We start from the raw sequence: 20662 nt of genomic DNA, 5'->3' as shown, positions 1-20662 counted from the left end.
TCCGAGGGAGAGAGAACCCTGGCAACTTAATAATAATTGAGTTAACGACAAGGTGTTTATTTAATATGGCTACAATCTTCACCCTCTAAGCTGCAACCCTGTACAACTCAGCGGAACTGCATTGTATTTATTTAACGCCCAGAGGGCTTTTACATGTAGGTGGTACAATTTTAATGACAGACAGTTTTGAAACATGAGAAAGATATAATAAAAATAAAATTACATTAAAAAATAATATATGTAAGAAACAAAATTAAAAATAACATGAACATAAATTAAAAAATACAGCGATTTGACTGGTTTACAAAAATATAACTTCCATTTAGAAATAGTGTTGAAATAAGTCTTTTACGTAATCCACAAAATTCGCAAAGTTAATATTAAATAAATCGACATCATCTAAGTATTGGTTTCCCATAGTGTGAAAACGTTGTATTGGAGAGTGATGTAATTGCGCTTATGTGTGTTGCAGTGGAATAGTGTATTTTGTCGTGTTGTTATTGTAGGTATTCTTATGTTTATGAGTTGCAGAAGTTCGCAACAGTCGAATTTAGAATTTAGAATCTTGAATAAAAAAGTTAAGTCGTTTATTTTACGCCTGTCTTCCAATGTGTGTATTTTTAGAGTATTTAATAAGAAATGATATTGTAAGTCTTCTAGTGGGATATTTAATTTAAAATTTATAAAACATAGAAATTTTTTTTGTATTCGCTCAATGTGAATTTTGTAAGAGGGAGACCAAACTACTGAGTTGTATTCAATTATGCTTCTAACTAGAGATATGTATAACAGTTTAATGGCTTGTATGGAGTTAAAGTTTTTAGTTGTTCTTAATACGAAGCCTAGTGTTTTCATGCCTTTGTTTACAATTTGGTGGATATGATACCATTTGTACCAGTAAAGGTTTCAAAGTCACGAAGTGCGGCTTCTTCCTATACTATGACTTCAATGAATCTTTCCCTATATTATCAATTGGGTTATCTTGTATCATTTGTCGCGCGTCACAAAGTGACCGAGATACAGGGTTTTCTTATTTTTATGACTAGTGCAATTTTACGTTTTCTATCCATTTGATGAGTTGACCAACATAGAGGTTGGTCACCTTATTATGGCTTATTTAATATCTCCCATGACAGCTTTGGAAGGCATTATCAAACTGTTCATAACAAACAATTCTACGCATTAGACCCCTGCATTTGCAGTGTTGAAGAATCATATCCATGCACGGTACGAAGCGCTGCAATTGCAGTATCATTCTTATACATTAACTTCGCCTTTGGATATTAAATCTACTGGGTTAGATATAGACGAAAATAAAAAAAAAATGCTTTATCATGTATGATACTGTCTACATGTTGGTGTTAACAAAAATACCTTATTATCTATTGAAGTTTGTTGTCTGCTCCTATGGGTTAAATAGTTTTGATATCAATGTACTGTTATAATTTTACCATAAATAATCGTCACCGAGTTTGTCATATCCGGAAAATTAACCACAATTGACAATATAATTATACAAAATAACCCATTCACTTTTCATCCACATTGCGTAAATTGATTATAATTTTATTGTGATACCCAAGTTCTGTTCAATCACACATTTTTGCGGTTTTTGCATAGCAAATTTCTCAATAAAAAACATGCCGGTACATAATGTTGTTATGCATTAACTTTGACTGTTGGTGATTCCCGATGGTTAAAAGTTTTTAAAAATTAAAAGTGATCACTCAATTTTATACATTCAGTAAAAAATACTACAATAAGAATATTGCTTTGCAAATATAGTTGGTGTCTGTTCTTTTTTGCCTATGGTTGTGTGCCGAGAGCTCCATTGTAACCTCTCTTTCTGATACAAGTGTCATTTATGGGAAAGAGGGAAAGGTTATAATGGACCTATAAATATATACCTTTACTTAATACATATAGCAAAATTTAAAACCTGTGTTTCTTTCTTTAATTTTATAGATGTAGCATTAAAAGTGATTTTCTTCACGCATAAAATGTGGACAAATACATTAATTTTTAATATTTTGAAAAAGTGAAGTAATACATATTACAAAATGGCCGTGATAAGTTACAACGTGATTGGTGTTGTTATGGCAATACTGTTATTGTTATTTCAACTGCCTACGGCAACACCTAAATGGGTGGAGGGACACTTGAAAACCACTAAGGTAAGTACCATCAATATTATTGCAATTTATATTTATGTCAGTGCCTTATGCTCCTAATAAGGTCAATATTAGGGCTGGACAAAGTTTGACAGTAAGCAGGCACTATGTAAAAGGGATTTTTCATAATAACGGGTGAAAGTGTACCATTTTTAGCTTATATAATTTTTTTTGAGATTCAGCGTTTGTTGTCGAAAAGAATTCAACATGCCTCATTATCCGTCGTCAAATATTATCTTAACTTTGCAGTCGGCCAAAGAAAGAACTAACAAACGTTTTTGTAAAAAAAAAATTGTTTAATTGGAACTTTTACAACGGTGCGGCAAAACAGACAGTGCAGTTTTGAAGGAATATTTTTAAAAAATGGCGCAATCTATAGAAATGGGGTTTATTTTATTTTATTCAGTTCATCATTTTATATATCAAGTCCTGAAGATCGTTGCCCCCAGCAGCGATACATTGATGAAGGCGATTGCTGAAATTTTTGGTCTTATGGCGGTATAGCGGCATTTTCCTCCGGAATTCGATCCTTGATCCAAGGTGTGAGGCCGATGTTTAAAAACATTTTCCTTCGGGTAGCCCCTCAGGATGAAATTGCAAATTCCAGCCGGAAGGCTCACTGGGTGGTGACAAAAGTGCAGCCATTTTCGTATACACGAATTTGTGTTTATTGACTTTACCTTTTATATATTTACACTTTACACAGTTTGAATGTACAGGAAACCGTAATTGCCGAGTTATTCCTCATAATGTTTCGATGTGTACAAGCCGGGAGTCAAAATTCTAATGATGTCGTAATTTATTCAATAAATCTGCAAATCATGCTGGTGCCAAAATAGGTTGTCACGTGGTTGTCTCCAGGCAAATTTATCTTTAAGGCAGTTCTATTTATTATGATGTCTGTGATGATATCTAATATTGAATCAAACTATACTATCATAAGACGTCCTAACTTATTTCAGAATTGGGCGTTCTTAGCGAGATTCTGCTTCCTCTCTTACGATGGACAGTTTGAATACCAGATAGAATTTAACCGAGAGATCGGACTGCCCAACCTGCTGCTGTATTACGACGAGGAGAGTCAGTGGCCCAGCGTCTATCACAGCCAGTTGGTAAGACATACATTTAAATTATCATCCTAAAACTAGCTACTTATAACCCAACATTACCTAAACAAACTTAACCTATGATTTAAGATTTTCACGGCCAAAAGTATTATGGCTTGCAAAAACCAATTTTCCTCTTGAGACAGAGTTTATAAACTCAGCTGTTTGATATGTATGAAGGCCAGACTGAACGAAATATCTCCAAAAGGATTTCAGAACGTTTTCTAGCGTGCAAACTCAGCCATTCAGACAAATCGTCATTTTCGGAGCACTTACTTGAAACCGGCCATTACTTTGGATTTGTGCCTAAAGTACTGGGACAGCTCAAAATGCATCGAGCGCGTCTAATTACGGAGGCAATTGAAATTCACAAATTAGAGACGACGTGGCTGAGCTTATTAATTCTTGGTATCCGGTATTAGACAGCTACACCAAGACTAAACGCAGAAAACCACGTTAATAGGATTAAAGCTTGCACTAGGTATCACTTCTACATACATTTCACCACAATCTATACATCTGCCCTGATGATGGACACCACAACGCTGTCCAAAACGTTGCTTAAAGTAGGAAGCTAAGCTAAGCTTAAATCTAATCTTACCAAGCCTAAACTAACTTAACCTAATCTCTTAGTGATGAAAGCCAGTATAGTCATATAGTAGTCCCAGAGAGAGGTCGTTTGTACATCATCGACTCACCTACCTTAGGTCAACGAAACATTACCCCACTTTATGTACATATTGCAGCATTATTCTAATATTTCCAGAGCTGTGCCGAGCGTGAGAGGATCCTGAACACGGCGGGGCAGAACCAAATGATCCCACTTTCGCACTGGTATCCTGAAAATGAATTCTCCGGCTGTGTCCTGAAGAACATAGACCAGGATGTCAATAATGTCAGGTAAAATATTTAATCTTATTCGTAGTGGCAGCTTTGCACAACTACTTTTTTGTTGTTATTATTAAAAGTATAGAAATATAAATGTTTTATAATAAATGAATATTCTATTCTTTTCTACAAATCTTATTTGCTAATTCTATTCTACGATTGTCTCGATGATGTACCCTCTGATGGAAAGAAAAAGAGTGCCAATCATCTATCAAGACATTGGTTTCATTCTAGAGCAAGAATTTAGACTATAGTTTTATGAAACAGAAGATTTGTTTGTTTGTCTCAACAAAATTGCGTTGAAGGTGTGCTTTGACATCATGAAATTTGCAGTTCATACTGTCTGAAATGTCTTGATTAATGCTACTATTTTCGGCTCACAACAAAATTTCCATCATGATCTATGAAGCTTTGAAATATCGATTATTGGCTCGTTAAAAAATAAGATAATATATTTGTTGTTCTTTTTAATAAGAAAATAGATTTTTAATTAAGAATATTGTTGACACTTTGATGAAACCAAGTGGTAAAGTTGAAATTTGTAATCTATTGATTTTATTGTAATCTATTGCGAAATTAAAATAAAAACTGTTTTTCAAAATTATTCAATGAGTGCCTTTTTTTAAATTATTTCAGCCCTGCGCCGAAACCGACTCAAAAAACCAAAAACAAAACCACAACTCAAAGACCAAAGATCCCGATCGACCCAAACGCAACGACACAAGACCCGCGATACTTCGACCAGTTCCTAAAATCAACTGAGGAAAGTTTCTTCGACTCCTCGTCGACCGACAGCGTTACTTCGCCCGGTCTGGAGCTGATATCTGAAGATATGCCGGTTGGTAATGACACATACAGCGATGTGGAGATTATCGAGGGGTTTACGGAAGGACCGGCGAATACGCACGAGAAGGAAGGAAATATCAATGATACGAATCTCGCTGCGAATTTGGAAGATGTAGAATTCATGTTTGGGCCGGATATACAGGTTATATGTATACATATATTTATTTATTTAAATAAGCTTTTTTAAATACAATTCTCGCAACATGTGAATGCCGCACAAGCCTCTCAACTGTCCGTAGCCAGTGGGACTATGGCATCCCCAATTGGGAAATGTTGTGATGCTGGATGGAGTGGAGAAAGGAAGGAGATGGGAAAGATCAGATCTTGTGAACAATTCCGGTTCTACTTAAGCATAATGAATTGTTCTTCACCTAAACATTAATGACTTTTTCATGCATTCCAATTTAAATTTATTTATTTAATCAAAAAAAATTACAGACTATATAATATATCATTAGTAAATAAAATACCTATATGTTAGCTAGTAACAGTGACATTGTTGAAAAACTAATGTTACAATAATAGAGCAGTTTCTAATATAAGAAAGAGTAAATATGTATATAAGAGTTTTATATCTATAAAGGGTGTATCGGCACTAACCCGACAAACTTTAACCAGCTATTCCTTAGCACATTTGGAGTAAAAAATGTTATGGGCACTTTGCTGTCCGGTAGCACTTTTTTTTCAATTAAAAACAAAAAAATAAAAAATTTCCACACTACATCACTGTCATTGGCATTGCTTTTCATGTTCAACAGCTGTTATAAGCAAGTATGTCGAAAAGCGTCTTCGCTCTTTCGCACACACTAAATAATAATAGTTAAAAATGAGACGAATGGTGCCGTGCCATTTCGTTGTGATTGTAAAAGTGCGCCAATATAGGTACACACGTGCATTATTCAACGGAATTCGAATAAAATATTGCCAGATGGGTTTTCAAACTTTGACAAAGGATAAAACAGTGGTGACATGTGGTGAAAATATGAATAGTAAATTTTTTATTAAAAAAAAACGTTACCGGACAGCAAAGTGCACATAAGATTTTTTACTCCTAATATGCTAAGGAATAGCTGGTTAAAGTTTGTCGGGTACGTGCCGATACACCCTGTATATGGAATAATATACTATATTTTAAGTTGTGCATAACCTGCCTCACTAGGCGAACCTGTGTTGAGGCAGATTTTTTAGTTAATTATTTCTCGCATTTTGTCTATGGATTACTTATAAATGTTTAATATAGGTTCCTATACAGCAATACATTATTTTAGGTTACATTTTTATTAGCATATACACAATACAAATACAGCAAGTTTTAGCACAATACATACCATAATAACTATCAATGACAAGGCGTTTGGTTGGGTTACATTATTGTTTGCATATACACAATACAAATACAGCAAGTTCTAGCACCATACATACTACAATAATTCTCTCAGGTGACAGCTAAAAAGTTATTTATTTTAGGGTTAAGGTCAATTCTTTCTAAGTACAACCGGAATCGCCCCTCTAGTCATTAAACACGGCTAAAGCCATTTCCAAGTCCCTCACCTATCGCACTGGATACTAAGAGTACTGTTCTGTAATGGGGTCCAAATGTACTATACCTGTATTATTTTTACTAAATTTAGTTTTACAAAATATTGCTTTCCATGTAGATATATTTAAATAACTAGCTGTACCCCGTAGTCTGTCTGTGCAGATAAAGAAACAATAGCACGTTTTGCTTTTACGTCCAACATGGTGCCGTTTTTTTTAAAAAGCATGTTTTTAAACATTTTTAAACCTGTCACAGATGACATCTATATAATATAGGTATATAAAAACACAGGCGCATTCGAATGCAACATTGTGTGAAAGTTTCAAAGCAAGGTGAAGAACTTTTGGAGATTTAAGATTTTGAACAAACGAACATTTACATTTTCATTTATACTATACAGGGTGTATCGGCACGTACCCGACAAACTTTAACCAGCTATTCCTTAGCACATTTGGAGTAAAAAATCTTATGTGCACTTTGCTGTCCGGTAACGTTTTTTTTTAATAAAAAATTTATTATTCATATTTTCACCACATGTCACCACTGTTTTATCCTTTGTCAAAGTTTGAAAACCCATCTGGCAATATTTTATTCGAATTCCGTTGAATAATGTACGTGTGTACCTATATTGGCGCACTTTTACAATCACAACGAAATGGCACGGCACCATTCGTCTCATTTTTAACTATTATTATTTATTTAGTGTGTGCGAAAGAGCGAAGACGCTTTTCGACATACTTGCTTATAACAGCTGTTGAACACGAAAAGCAATGCCAATGACAGTGATGTAGTGTGGAAATTTTTAATTTTTTGTTTTTAATTGAAAAAAAAATGCTACCGGACAGCAAAGTGCCCATAACATTTTTTACTCCAAATGTGCTAAGGAATAGCTGGATAAAGTTTGTCGGGTTAGTGCCGATACACCCTGTATAGATAGATATCTTATTATTTTCATCAATATCTTTTATGTCAGTTTTGAATCAATTTAAAATTAAAGTACCTAACAAAATGTAAAAATAACTAAAATAATACTTAACCTATAAATTTTTGTTTGATTTAGGAGGGAGACATAATAAAAAGGAGTGCCCTAGAACAGCTTTACGACAGAACCAAAACGAGGAAATTCGACCCTTCCCCTCCCAGGCCCAAGGGGTCATTTTCGCCCAGCAACTCGGGTCGGCTCATAGTCACTTGTCATAATGCGAGGCGATTTCGCTCTGTCAGAGAAAGATGGTGGTTCATAGCTATAAGTAATTGTGGAGAAAACAAAGTAAGATTTTTCAAATTACTGTAATGTTGGGATGGCGGAATAATAGTCAATAAACTGTAATTAACACAATGTATTATCTCGGATGGCAGGTGATGGTGAAGAGACACAGGACAACCTTGCACATTCTTAAGGCGGGTCTCCTGCAACTCGTTTCCATAAACATTTAACCAAATATTGTTTATGGAAACGCGTCGCAGGAGACCCGCCTTTACATCGTTGTCCCTCTTTCATGCTGTCTCTCTCATACAAAGACAAAAAGTCTCACATTCGTTACAATCGAACATACTAATTTCGGTTGTCTGTGATGTGTGTTAGTTTTTCCTGTGTGAAATCTTGTTCAATGAACTCAAATTTGCTTTGAGTAAGAATCATTTTTTAAATTGTTTGAAGAATTCAGACAAGCGATAAAGTACCTACCTATAAAATGTAATATTTATAACAAATACTTATTTTATTGACATTTTTAAAAATTGGAATTGATTTTTCGAGAATTGAGACTATTCCGTGATTTTCACGGATCTGCACTAGTTAATATTATAAAATAAATATGTAATATTATGTACGTACCTTCATACTCAGCTTGATTTCCCAATTATATCACATTCTTCAACATGAGATTGTTTTTTGTTGAATTGTTTTTGTCTGCCAGCGTGTATTGGACATTTGTGACTTAAAATTGACGAAGAGAGAAGTAATTCTTGTTACTTAGAGAGACTGTCCTGTGATTTGTTCTACTGTCTCTTCTTCTTTTGTTTTAGGTAATATTTTTCAGAAAGTTGCTCTAAGTATTAGGTTCCTACTTCGTACCCCCAAGAGGAAACCCTCTCGAAGAAACCGTCCATTCTCTGCGTCAAAGCCCTCCAATCTGTTGGAGTTTGTCAAACAAAAAGCTATCATGGACTGTACGACCGCCATATTTAATAATTTTTTTTTTTTTTATCAATATAAAGATGTTTTACAGGTGTTTTTCGATATCTGTCTCACTAGGATATACCTGTCTCGAGACCGACGTATTGGATACATAAATGAGTATTTACATATTATTTGATACATGCATAACTATAACTAAAATATAAAGTTGTATACATTTTAAACCGTGAAGACATAATATGAAGTGTAGGTTATCCTACAGGGATATCAATATTATAAATGTATATGGAAAAGTTAAGATAAAATAGTTAATGAAATAATAAATGGAAGTTAATATAAGCAGTAAGATAACATAAATAACAATATTTCATTACATTAAATGACAGAGGTCAATCAGCATCTACTTGGAGTACGTACTTATAAAGGGGTTTTTATAAATTTTTTGATATTAGATCTGTCTTAGAAAAAATTGTGTTCAGTCTAATGGCTAGTGGAAGAGCATTGTATAGTCTTGTTGCAAAATATCTAAAATTTCTTTGGCTAAAAGTTGTTTTAGCAAAAGAGATAAGTAAGAGATTATGTATGTCCTTTGGTTCTAGTATCACGAGCAGTTTGGACATTGTCAAAAGTAGTTTTGTGTTTGAAGAGGTATGCTAGTATGTTTTTGGCATAAAGTTGCCTAATGTCCATAACACAGATTTTCCTAAAGATTTCATCTGAGCTGCTTGTGATCGGTAGTTTTTCTTTTTATTTATTTTATATTTATATATATATATATAAATTACAAACAATACAAAACAAAATGAACCTTTATCTGTCCAAATGGGAAGGATTCCCGTTTAGGACAGCCAAATTGTGTTTAGTACATAATATTCTTACAATGGAATGGCGATGCTGTCATAACAAATTTTGAGAACATTGTTGATTGCATTCAAAGTGACAGGATGGTTTCTTTATCCTTGAAAGAATCGCAAAGATGTAATTTATTACCAGGGTCAATTTGGATAACATTAGTAATTGCATTCAGAACAGATGAATGGTTTCTTTCGGGACATCAGAAGTCTGAGATTCTTTCCAGGGCATTTTGGAGAACATTTACAATTGTAATTTTAGAATTTCCATAAATAATAGATATATGTTTGAGGATAATCTTTATAATAAGTTTCTGAGCTTTGGAGATTGGATCAATGGCGGCAGCGTTTGCTCCTCCCCATGCTATGATACCATACTCTACAGGCCTTGATGTATAAAATGTACTGAAAGGTAAAAATATCTGTTTTCGGACTTTTGCACTAGGTTTAGCAAGGTTTGACACTAATCCCTGCTACGAACCTATACTAACTATACTACTATAATATATACTATACTAACCTAGTGCAAAAGTCCGAAAACGGTTCTCTTTAACTGTCAATTCATTTTCTACAGCACGGCCTGTATTGATAAAGATGGCGGTGACTGTATTCTACCAGTAATCTTCAATTAATTCCCATATTTCTAAGGGCTGCCAGCTTTATGAATGATTGGAAAGTTCTACACGAATTTATTTGCAACCTAGATAATGTCACGGATATTGTCTGTCCGATTTTACATCACAGTAATTAAAGGCATTTGAATAGGTCAATATATCACTGAACTGAGAGTATGATGTGTATTATTGTTTCCAGGGTTTGGACGTGAAGTACAGGTTCCTGATGACCAACGGCCCCCCGGGAGAGTACTGGCACGAACACTTCTCTGCTGATGAGTTCTGTAAGTACCTGACTAATATCAACTTGGAAGAATTTTAGTTGTTTTCTACATTAAAATCATTTTAACTCTTTGTGTGCCGAAAGTACCTATCAGCCACGAAAAATTTGAACCCACTGAATGCCGCCGTTGCCGATAGGCACATTTGTAATGTTTGTAGTTAATAAAATTGGCACACGACAGAGGTCGTGGGAGCTCGGCGTTGCAAAGTATAAAGGACTGTTCAAATGCTGAACTAAATAAAATGTTAAAATTTTTATCCACAGATGTCCTGCCTATCCTGATAGCGTTCTCGTTTGCTTACCTGCTTGTCAGTATCGCCCTGGTGGTGTGCTCTGTGGAGCTGAAGTCACGACAGCTGCTTCACACCACCTACAAGCTTTTCCTTTTCTCTGTTGGGCTACAGCAGGTACATATACACAACAAATTGTTTAATTTATATGATTACGTTTTGATAGATTTACAAAATTCAAAAAAGATTTTCTAAATCTATAATACATAAAAGTCTATGTTCGTATGTGTTGACGCAACTATCTTCCTTTAACATTGTCCTTGCAATTTTTCCCATCCTATTCTACCTACAAGTACTTGTCATTATCCGACTATACCCACGTTTGTGGGACATTTTACAACAATAAATGTAACTGTCAAACCAGTTTATTGATGAAGCCTGTTTGATGAACATCTCTTTATTATCAGTGCTGTTATTGATATCAACTCAGGGTAGAAGCCTGTGTAGTGAATATATTCGGTTCCCTCAGTGTCTTTCGTATCCAACCTGGATGTTATGGAAGCTTGTGCATAAAATAAATCATATCTCCTAGAGAGAAACCAACCATCAACATCTTTGAAGAACATCAAAGGGGTAAGTTGGATTCCTTCCTTACTCCATATTCACCATCTCCTACCATAGTTGTGTCAACTTCAAAGTTCACAATTAATTTTTACATATAGGTTGAAGTATTCCGCGGGCCTCCCCGACTTCTACTACCATTCAAACCACTGTCAAAATACTTCTGGCACTTTGCGAGCACAAACATACGCAAGCTAAATTTTTATATATTAAGATCATAACGTCGTATCACAAAGTATCTGCTAAGATATACTTAGAAGACACTGACAGAATATGCTTAACAAATGAACAAATATGTTTGTTGCGAATGTTGAAGATGTGTTCGGTAGTGAAAGTAAACCATGTAATATTTTATAATAGATTTAATACAGCAAGGATTATTTAATTAATCGCGGCGCGAAAGGAGTAAGTTATTTTGATTAGAGCGTTAAAATGCAGCGCATAGTAGACTGACTGCGTACCTTCCCGCTGTCTCTTATATAAGGTACCAATATGATTCAAGTTGCATCTAAGAACGTTCCCGAACATTCTAGTTGCTATGGCTACAAACATTGCCACCCATAACGCTGAGCAACAGCCAAAATTTCCAGTATGTTCTATGACGGCCTAGGTACCTTATCGCTTGGTACTGTGTACTAAGTAGTGCTTGATAATGTCCGACTCGAGTAGTGGCGTACCACTACATGTTTGAATTTGATTTTAATTTGGAATGCCCCTAAAGGTGCTGTTCCAAGGTCGGCGGCAAACTCCAAACTGCAAACTTAATACAAGACATTATAATAATAACATTTAGTATTAGGTCTGCAGTTTGCCGCTGTAGTTTGCAGTCTGCCACTGACTTCGGAATCATACCTTTAAAAACATCTTCGTTCATATGTACATTTAGATTAGGTGCTAGGTAGACGATTCAAAAATAATTTAATTAAATAATAATTTTTCTACAGATTGGTGTCTTCATGCAAGGCCTATCATATGTGAAGTATGCAGTCAACGGAATTGGAGGAAATAGTTCTAAAACACTCGGTAAATTGAAACTAAATTCATAATCCTAATTCATATAAGATTAGGATGAAAAACATCAAAATCACATGGAGAAGGTGCCTCCATGCCCCAGTTCCTGAGCTGCTTCAGTGAACTCTGTCCATTGCAGTTCTAGCCTCTCCTCACATCATCTCTGCAGTTGTTTTCCCCAGCTTATTCTGGGCAGCCAACTGAATGTCTTCACTCTGGAATATCCGCCAGAATTTTGCGAGGACATCGCTTTTCTGGCATTCATAGTACATATCCAAGCCACTTCATCCCAATCTGTAAAATAAATAGTTTGTCCACTGAGTTTGATGTAACCTGCAGGCCAGCAAATAGTTTGTCTGCTGAGTTTGATGTAACTTAAAGGCCAACAAATATTTTTCTGATGAGTTTTGTAACTTGCAGGCCAGCAAATAATTTTACCGCTGAGTTTGACATAATTTGCAGGTCAGCTGCTATGCGGCCTATCGGAGATGACATATCTCCTGCTGCTGGTGCTGATGGCCAAGGGGTACACCATCACCCGCGCACGCCTCAAGGTCGGATTCACCGTGAAGCTGACCATCTTCATGTGCTGCTATTTCATCACCTACATCGCGCTCTTCATTTACCAGGCTCAGGTGAGTGCTTTGCTAACTTATACCCAACTCAACAATTCTTGTTAGGTGCTCAACATATTTTTTTTATTATTATGTAATATCTAATTAATTTGATTATTTTTTTAATGCATCTATTTGAATGTTACTTTTGTTTTCGTAAATGTATAAAGTGGAAATTAACCCACTTCCCAACATCCGATCGAACTGAAACTCGGCAGATGTAGTCTATCAACTTTTGGTGGCAATCACGTGTACACATTTATTTATTTACTAACGTACCATGTCCAATTACAACACATAACATATTCCACTAAGTTAATACAAGGGGAAATGTTGCAAATGGGCACATAAACAATGAAGATTTGGCTCGGTTCATAGAGTTGTTGACTCCAGTTCATTGGTAGAAAGGTTGAATCCTCAGTCAAACCAAAAAAAAATTATGTTTTCATTTTCCTTTTTTTTTAGTTTTAAAAGACATTTGAAAATAGATGTATTTGAAAAAACTTGTTTTCACAGATGAATTTTTTTAACAAAGTTTAATTTTTATATAATACATACGATTATTTTATCCGTACTATATTATATTCTTTATTATATGCATACTATGAATACAATTTTAAAATATGCGAATTTTGAGGTTAAAAAACTCACTCTTTTGAAAACTTTCTTCTCCCAAAAACTCATTGTCTTAGAGGTTAAAATTTGGCAAACAAAAATTTAATCGCTTTTCAGCCATCTGTAGCACAATTCCAGTCCTACAAATAATATTTTTTAAAAGAAAATATTTGAGTGGTAGAGTTGCAAAACCAGCTCTGGAAATTTTTGCTATTTCCACATTCACAAAAAGTATTTTCCGCTGAATACCAAAATATCAATGATTTATTGTTTGGATATTTAGCGTAAAATGTTCATTCCTATCATATGCAAACTGTTCCAGATAATTTTTTCAGCATTTTTTAAATCTCCACGACTCATTTCTTCATCTGACCTTTATTTATGATAGCTGAAGCACACAGTGTTGCCCGGCCTTTATTCTGCGTTGAGGGGTGTAACAAAGGTAGTGGGGTTAGTTTTCAAAATTATCTTGACTTAACTTAACTTCCTCTTGTTTTTATGATCGAGTGTGAAAAAAACTGTAGATTTGTACAAAAATAAACCCACAAATACTCTTCTTTATACATAAATATACATAGATATGTAAATAACAAAGTGGCAGATACTTTTAGTATCGACCACTGTGATCGCAATAGGCGAATCGAGAGTGGACTGTAAAATATTAACTGTGAACTTTGAAGTTGACACAACTATGGTTGAAGATGGTGAACATGGAGTAAGGAAGGAATACGACTTACCCCTTTGATATTCTTCAAAGAAGTTGATGGTTGGTTTCGAAACACACTGAGGGAACCGAATATGTTCACTGCACAGGCCTTCTACCCTGAGTTGATATCAATAACAGCACTGATCACAAATAAATGTTCATAAAACAGGCTCCACCAATAAACTGCTTTGACAGTCAGTTTTACTGTTGTAAAATGTCACACAAACACGTAGGTAAAGTCAGATAGTGATAGGTACTTGTAGGTAAAAATAGGTTGGGATAATGTGAGGACAATGTTAAAAGAAGATTAATAGTTGCGTCAACAATCACCATTCGGAATCGAAACTTTGGTTGAAATGGTTTTAGCCGTGTTTGGTGACCAGACCCGAATAGCCAGGTACTTCCCCACCTTCTTCTTCCACATCTTCTTCCTCTCCCCACTTCCTAAAGCCGCACAACATACCCCAATTGGGGATGTCAAAGTCTCACTGGCACCAGACAGTTGTGATAGGAAGTTTGTAATATCAAATGTTGAAAAAACTTCAAAACAGTGCAACTCTCACTTACTAACAACTAAATAGAGTAGGATTCTGGAAAATGAGAGAGTAAATTCAAATTGAGTAAATTGTGTTACTCATTCTAATCCATCTATGTTTTGAGCCCAATCCAATATAACCTCACTTATTATTTTTTTCGCAGGAGTTCGACCCTGGAGAAGTTCTCTACCTATACGAGAGCCCGGCTGGCTACGGACTGATAGTCCTGAGGGTGGTGGCCTGGTTCATGTTCATCTACTCCATCATTTTCACCATTAAAAAGTACCCTGAGAAGGTAAGAAATCACTACATCACCGTGACATCGCATCCGACTTTGCCAACTTGGACTTGTCATTTTGTATTGTAGTATTTTTTTATTATTAGTATCTCATTAATTCGGTTATTTTGATATTATGTTTTTTTTAAGTATATCTATTTACATTTCACTTTTGTTTTCGTAAATTAATCAGTGGGATCTTTGAAGTGGAAATTAACCCACTTCTCGATATCCGATCGACTTATTGTCGATGACAATGCATCCTGTCAACTTTCGGTGGCAATCACGCACACACATGAGCATATGTGTGCGTGGCCTAGAATATTGGAAACAGGCCGAGGAATAGCTTGGAACCATGAGACAGAAGATTTCGAAGACGCTGTGAACTTTTGAAGAAAGGAGAGGGAGTTCTGGAAAGGAAAAAGCCTTGAGGGATGGGTAGGAATCTGTGTTCAAGAGTGACGGACCTATGAATCCATCCCTCCCACTGCGGTGCAAGGCGATGAGTTGAGTGCATCCAGCTTGTGAAGTCAAAGGGTCTCTCTCAACCAGCCTCTCTGATCCGATCCGCCTCGTAGCTGTTGGGCAAGCGCATTCGCTGCAAAGGCCTTGGTAAACCTCACCCCATGAACCCGGTCACTCCTGTTGGAGTGACACTTGGGGTGACCTCACATGAGATTTCAACGAATTAACAAATTACCAATACATCTTCCAAAGGCGAGTGAAGAGAAGAGTGGGGTTCATTGTTTAAAGAATATAATTAATTGATTGCAGGGCGTATTCTACTATCCCTTCAGCCTGATGGGCTCGCTGTGGTTCCACGCCGGACCCCTGTTCATTCTTGCGGCCAACAACTACATCGACAAGTGGGTGCGCGAGAGTGTTGTTACGGCCGTGCTACTGTTTATCGCCTTTGCAGGGCATGTCTCTTTCCTGGTGAGCAATAATCACATCGCTTTGCAGGCAATCGCGTATGTACGAGTGAAGGATTGCTTGTGTTAGGACCGATTGTTTTACAAAATTTGAATAGTTTTTCAGATTTCAAAGTTAAAATTCAAGTTCTGTGACATTTCTATTCATGTTGTTATTATGCTTCATCGTGGGCCTGTTGTTTCACAGTACTTGGATAGTAACAGAACTTGAATAAGACTTTCACAGAACTTGAATATTAACTTGTGAAACAATCTGTCCTAAGAGTTAACTATAATTTTTCGGGGTGGTTTGATATCACAAAATGTTCTAAGCAAGGTTATGTAATGTCGCCTTGATTATTCAATCAATACATGGATAGCGGTATGCAAGAACTGAAAGGTGTAGGCCTAGGTGCGGAAATGAGTAATCAGAAAGCATGTTACGTTGATGATGTTGTGCATATTTCTAACAATATGGAAAATCTGCAATCTCTCGTGCCTAGAATGAATATTTATGCAGATTTAATGATTGATATAAAGTCCAAACTCACACGATTTAGTATGATCAAAATAAATAAAAAATAAACAATAATAAAAACAATACAGGAATAGTGTTGAATAAATAAAAAAACAATACAGGTAAAATAAAAAAAAATATTAAGACATGCACTGTGTGGTCTGTTTCAGCTGCTGACATTGCCCACGTTTGCGAACAAGAACTTCCCTTACCATGTGCGCACCACGCAGATCGGTGTGATGGAGGTTGTAGGCATGGTGGCCGGTAACTCTACTGTTGACCACTTCTCCCACCACATCTACAACCCGCAGCAATCTGTCATCATACCCCTTACCAGGTCTGAATTTTGCATACTATTATATAGTTTCTCGGCAGTTAATCTAAGTTTATGATCATGCAAGTTTAAACTCAATTAATCGAATTGTACGAGATCTTCAAGAGATAATCACCAATCTATACATTCTGGATGAGTTAGGCATATGTGGTGGTTACGTCACGTCTTCCTCCCCACACCTAAACATGTCTGTACAAGTACTAACCGTAACCACTAGCAAACTTAGTTAATAAATGAACTAGCTCCTGAACGTGTCGTCAATATTACTCCCCATTGTTCCTAATAGCGTCGGGGTTACCACTTTAGTGTTAGGTCAATACACAATGGGAAGAAATATTGACAACACGTCTGTTGAGGAACTAGTTCATTTATTGACTGAGGTTGCTAGTGGTTACTGGTTAGTGTTTATACAGACAATTTAAGGTGGGGGGAGCGCAATGTGACGTAAACGCCACACATTCAAAACAGGATACTAACCTGGCGTGAGTGAGGTCGGGTATATCATACCCGAGAAGTTTTTAAATGCAAATTATTATGTTATTATAGCCATGCAAATCCCATCGTCACAGTAGCTAGAGGTAAGGGAGTGAGGGGCGAGGTGCAATGTCTAGTTTAGTGTCGTGCCGCGGACAGCGGGAGATACATGTACGCAAAGGTGGCTAGGGTACACCACACCCAACCTCGTAGTTGGTGCTATATTTTTTATAGTGAAAGTTATTTATAATATTCTTTTATTATTTTTAGATTTCTATTTTTATAATTAGAAAATACTATAGTTATGTAAGACACTTTGTTACTTCAATTAAAAAAACGCTTTTCAATCTTAGACATAGTATTTTATTTACCCATCTTGTTGAATGGATACTTTTATTAATATCCCAAATAAAAAAGTACTTAATACACAATTATAATATCAAAAATTCAGCTTCAGAGTTTCGGGTATCTCCTACCCGCATCATAGCTGGTGTAACAATTTTTCACCTCATTCACACCGGGTAAACTGCCGGTTAACCACCTACAGCGTTTTCTAAGATTCTTGGGTTACCTTACTCTTGGTCACTGTATATGTTTTCAATCTCTTTATTCTGCATTTAAATTTAACATAACCGTTTCATTGTCATCTCTTCGATTGTAATATTCTTTATTGTTAATCTTTCAGAAGGACAGAAGAATTGATGAATGGAGTCAACCACTACATGGCGTCTGCTCCTCCCCTGCACACAATGTCACCTATGCAGAGTCCTATCACCCCTAACTCCAACAGCACCCTGATCAGCTACATTAGTGGCAATATCCCTGACTCTTTAACCATAAACAACACTAACCAAAAACTATCAGTCTCCACTCAACACAGTAACGAGAGCATAGACAACGCTGGTCAAAAACCTCTGACAGATGACAACCGATCCGATAGCTTGGAAAATCGATTTATCCCTCCAAAAATAATGACAGATCATAAACAAAATGGAGGCGTTGACACAACTGACCCCAGATCAAATTCAACCATAGATATGAATAAATCAAATAGTGATATGGCAAATAATGGTTCCGTGTTTTCCATAGATAATCAGATTAAGAACGAAGAGGATTATTGTTACAAGGATGATCCAAATTATATTAAAGATGTTAATAACCCGTTCTTGGTAGGGGCTAGCGTCAGAGCTAGCCGGAGAGGATTGTTGGAACCTATTGTGAGGAAGGATGCATATAATGTCCCTCCACCAGTTTGGTCTTTGGCTAAGAATAGAAAGGCTGCGAATGAAGAGAAGGCAGAAGGAAAGAAGGAAACAGAGTTTCATCTTCAAGGAGTTATAGGTGAGATGCATAATAATATATTTAGGATTAATTCCCCGGAACAAGTAGTAGCAAAGAGTTATGACTCATATTATTAAGAGTGGGAACCACGGTACCAGCTCTATATTTTTGTACAGCTTAAAGAGTTGACTCAATTCAATGACGGCTCGTTTGAATGGGAGCCGTGAGCTAAGAGCATTTGAGCTATGAGAATAATGTGCTCACACGATACGACTCGCCCGATACAGCTCCCCTACGGCTCCCAGCTCCCAGCTTATGAATGATCGTACCACTATTGATACCGGTACGCCGCCTCGTAACACGAGTTAAATAATATGCTAGGAAGTTAGTAAGTGTAGGTACATACGTCCAAGGCCAGATATTGGACTGACAGACGCCGCTCAAGTCTCTGAGTATGTAATAACGATTAATACTTCGATAATTTTAATGACGCTATTTTTCTAAAATATCTCCTGATAAAAAAGGATAACCGTTCAATTGAGCCATGATGCAGTTTACTGGGAGTGGTACGAATACGGACCATCAAAACGATCTAGCTCAATTGTGTGGCTCGCTCATGATCAACTCATCGCAATACAAGGTGGCGCAAAAGTCACCACCCCATCGGAAAATGCTCTCATTTTTGCAAATGAGTATTATGTCATCACATCTTTGATATCTGTGAAGTAAACAGAAGCATGTTACACGTTGACAAACCACGAATCGCTATACTCCTCAGCGTAAGGAACAGAACCAATTATTTTTATTTACAAAATTACTGCCTTAGGTAATCAAGTGAGAACTTTTGCGCCACCTTGTATAAGGTCCCGTCTAAACATATATTTTCACTGATTATTGGGGTCTCATTCATTTAGCTGCTGAACCATATTGAATGATTACTGCTATTTATTTTGTATTTTAAAGATTGTTTCTACAGCAAGCCCTCAGTTAACTGTAGACATAGGCTTTATCGTAAAGTATGACAATTACAATAGATGAAGCGCGCCACTTTGATATAGGTATATTAAAACAGACGCTACATGTAACATAATATTATGCTACAGGACAAAATATCTACAGGACGCGAATTATGGGAAAGGAAAAAAGCAACCGCAAATGGCGTAAAACGCCACTTGTTCCTTTTCCGTAATTTGTGTCTCAGCTCGCGGAAAATTAGTCCTGTTTATACGCACCCTTAGAGGTTAATATATATAATTTCAGCTTCCTTCCCTCTACCGCAAATCCCCCGCAGCGCTGGACGGGCCAAGACTCCCTTCGAGGACATCCCCCAGGACCTGACGCATGAGGACACCCCAATGTCTGACGGGGAGGACACCTCCAGCAGTCCTGAAGAGAGTCTCCACATAATGCAGCAGGGAATCGGTGACAAGATTGATGAAACTCTCCTTGCACTGTATTCAGATAAAAACAATAAATAATTAAATATTTGGATTTACACAAAATTATTAATAATAATAATTTTTGACATGTTATTGTCTTGAATGTCGGGAACATTCTTAATTACATGGCTTAAGTTTGGGTATTTCTAACTGCTGTAGTCCTTACTGGCTCTTGCAGTTGGTACTCTTCTGTGGTATATTGAAAAAATCTGGGTCATTGTTTCAAGTGTGGCGTATTTTATTATTATGATTATGAATTGTAATTTATTATTTTATGTAATTTTAATGTCTTAATAAAGACTACCTATTGAGTTACATAATTATTCTTTGCTGTTAATTCATCCCTTGTATTTCAGATGCTGAATTTTGTTAATAAATGTGGAGGGATAGTGTGGGATGAAAAATGTTTGAAGTTTATTTGATTCTTATTGTATTTTTTTCTCAATAATCTTCGCTCAAATAAAAAAATATTAATTTTATTTATTTTTATGTAAACTACACTAACTTTAAAAAAAAATAAGCTTATATATTGTCAAGAGTCACAACTACGTCCAGTGTCGCGACTCTGGCCAGTTACGTAATTATCTCTGTAAACCAAACTTCAGATGTCATGACTTCTGACAACTCTTATTCCATATTCGTGGATTTGTTTATTTG

General features: G+C 36.1%; 1 protein-coding gene across 1 annotated transcript; it reads left to right on the top strand.

The window, feature by feature from the left end:
* Positions 1-3067: 3067 nt before the first annotated feature.
* Positions 3068-20228, top strand: LOC149410743 (uncharacterized). The gene is made up of 13 exons (XM_089648326.1): positions 3068-3283; positions 4044-4177; positions 4802-5153; positions 7612-7821; positions 10356-10440; positions 10704-10846; positions 12235-12313; positions 12764-12936; positions 14936-15067; positions 15824-15985; positions 16648-16814; positions 17971-18626; positions 19827-20228. Exons 1-13 carry the CDS (start codon positions 3068-3070, stop codon positions 20042-20044), a joined length of 2727 nt encoding a protein of 908 aa, XP_089504452.1. The 3' UTR covers positions 20045-20228.
* Positions 20229-20662: the final 434 nt, after the last annotated feature.

Source organism: Hesperophylax consimilis, chromosome 27 (assembly GCF_061612785.1).
Source record: "Hesperophylax consimilis isolate HC1 chromosome 27, BYU_Hcon_1.0, whole genome shotgun sequence".
NCBI classification, from domain to species: Eukaryota; Metazoa; Arthropoda; class Insecta; order Trichoptera; family Limnephilidae; genus Hesperophylax; species Hesperophylax consimilis.
The sequence above is the reverse complement of the archived record's forward strand: the minus strand, read 5'-3'. Positions and strand labels throughout refer to the sequence as shown.

Coding starts and splice junctions, on each gene's coding strand:
- LOC149410743 (XM_089648326.1), top strand. CDS start 3,068: ATGTCTGTGATGATATCTAATATTGAATCAAACTATACTATCATAAGA. Junction 15,986..16,647: donor CAGGGCATGTCTCTTTCCTG/GTGAGCAATAAT, acceptor GGTCTGTTTCAG/CTGCTGACATTGCCCACGTT. Junction 18,627..19,826: donor TCATCTTCAAGGAGTTATAG/GTGAGATGCATA, acceptor ATATAATTTCAG/CTTCCTTCCCTCTACCGCAA.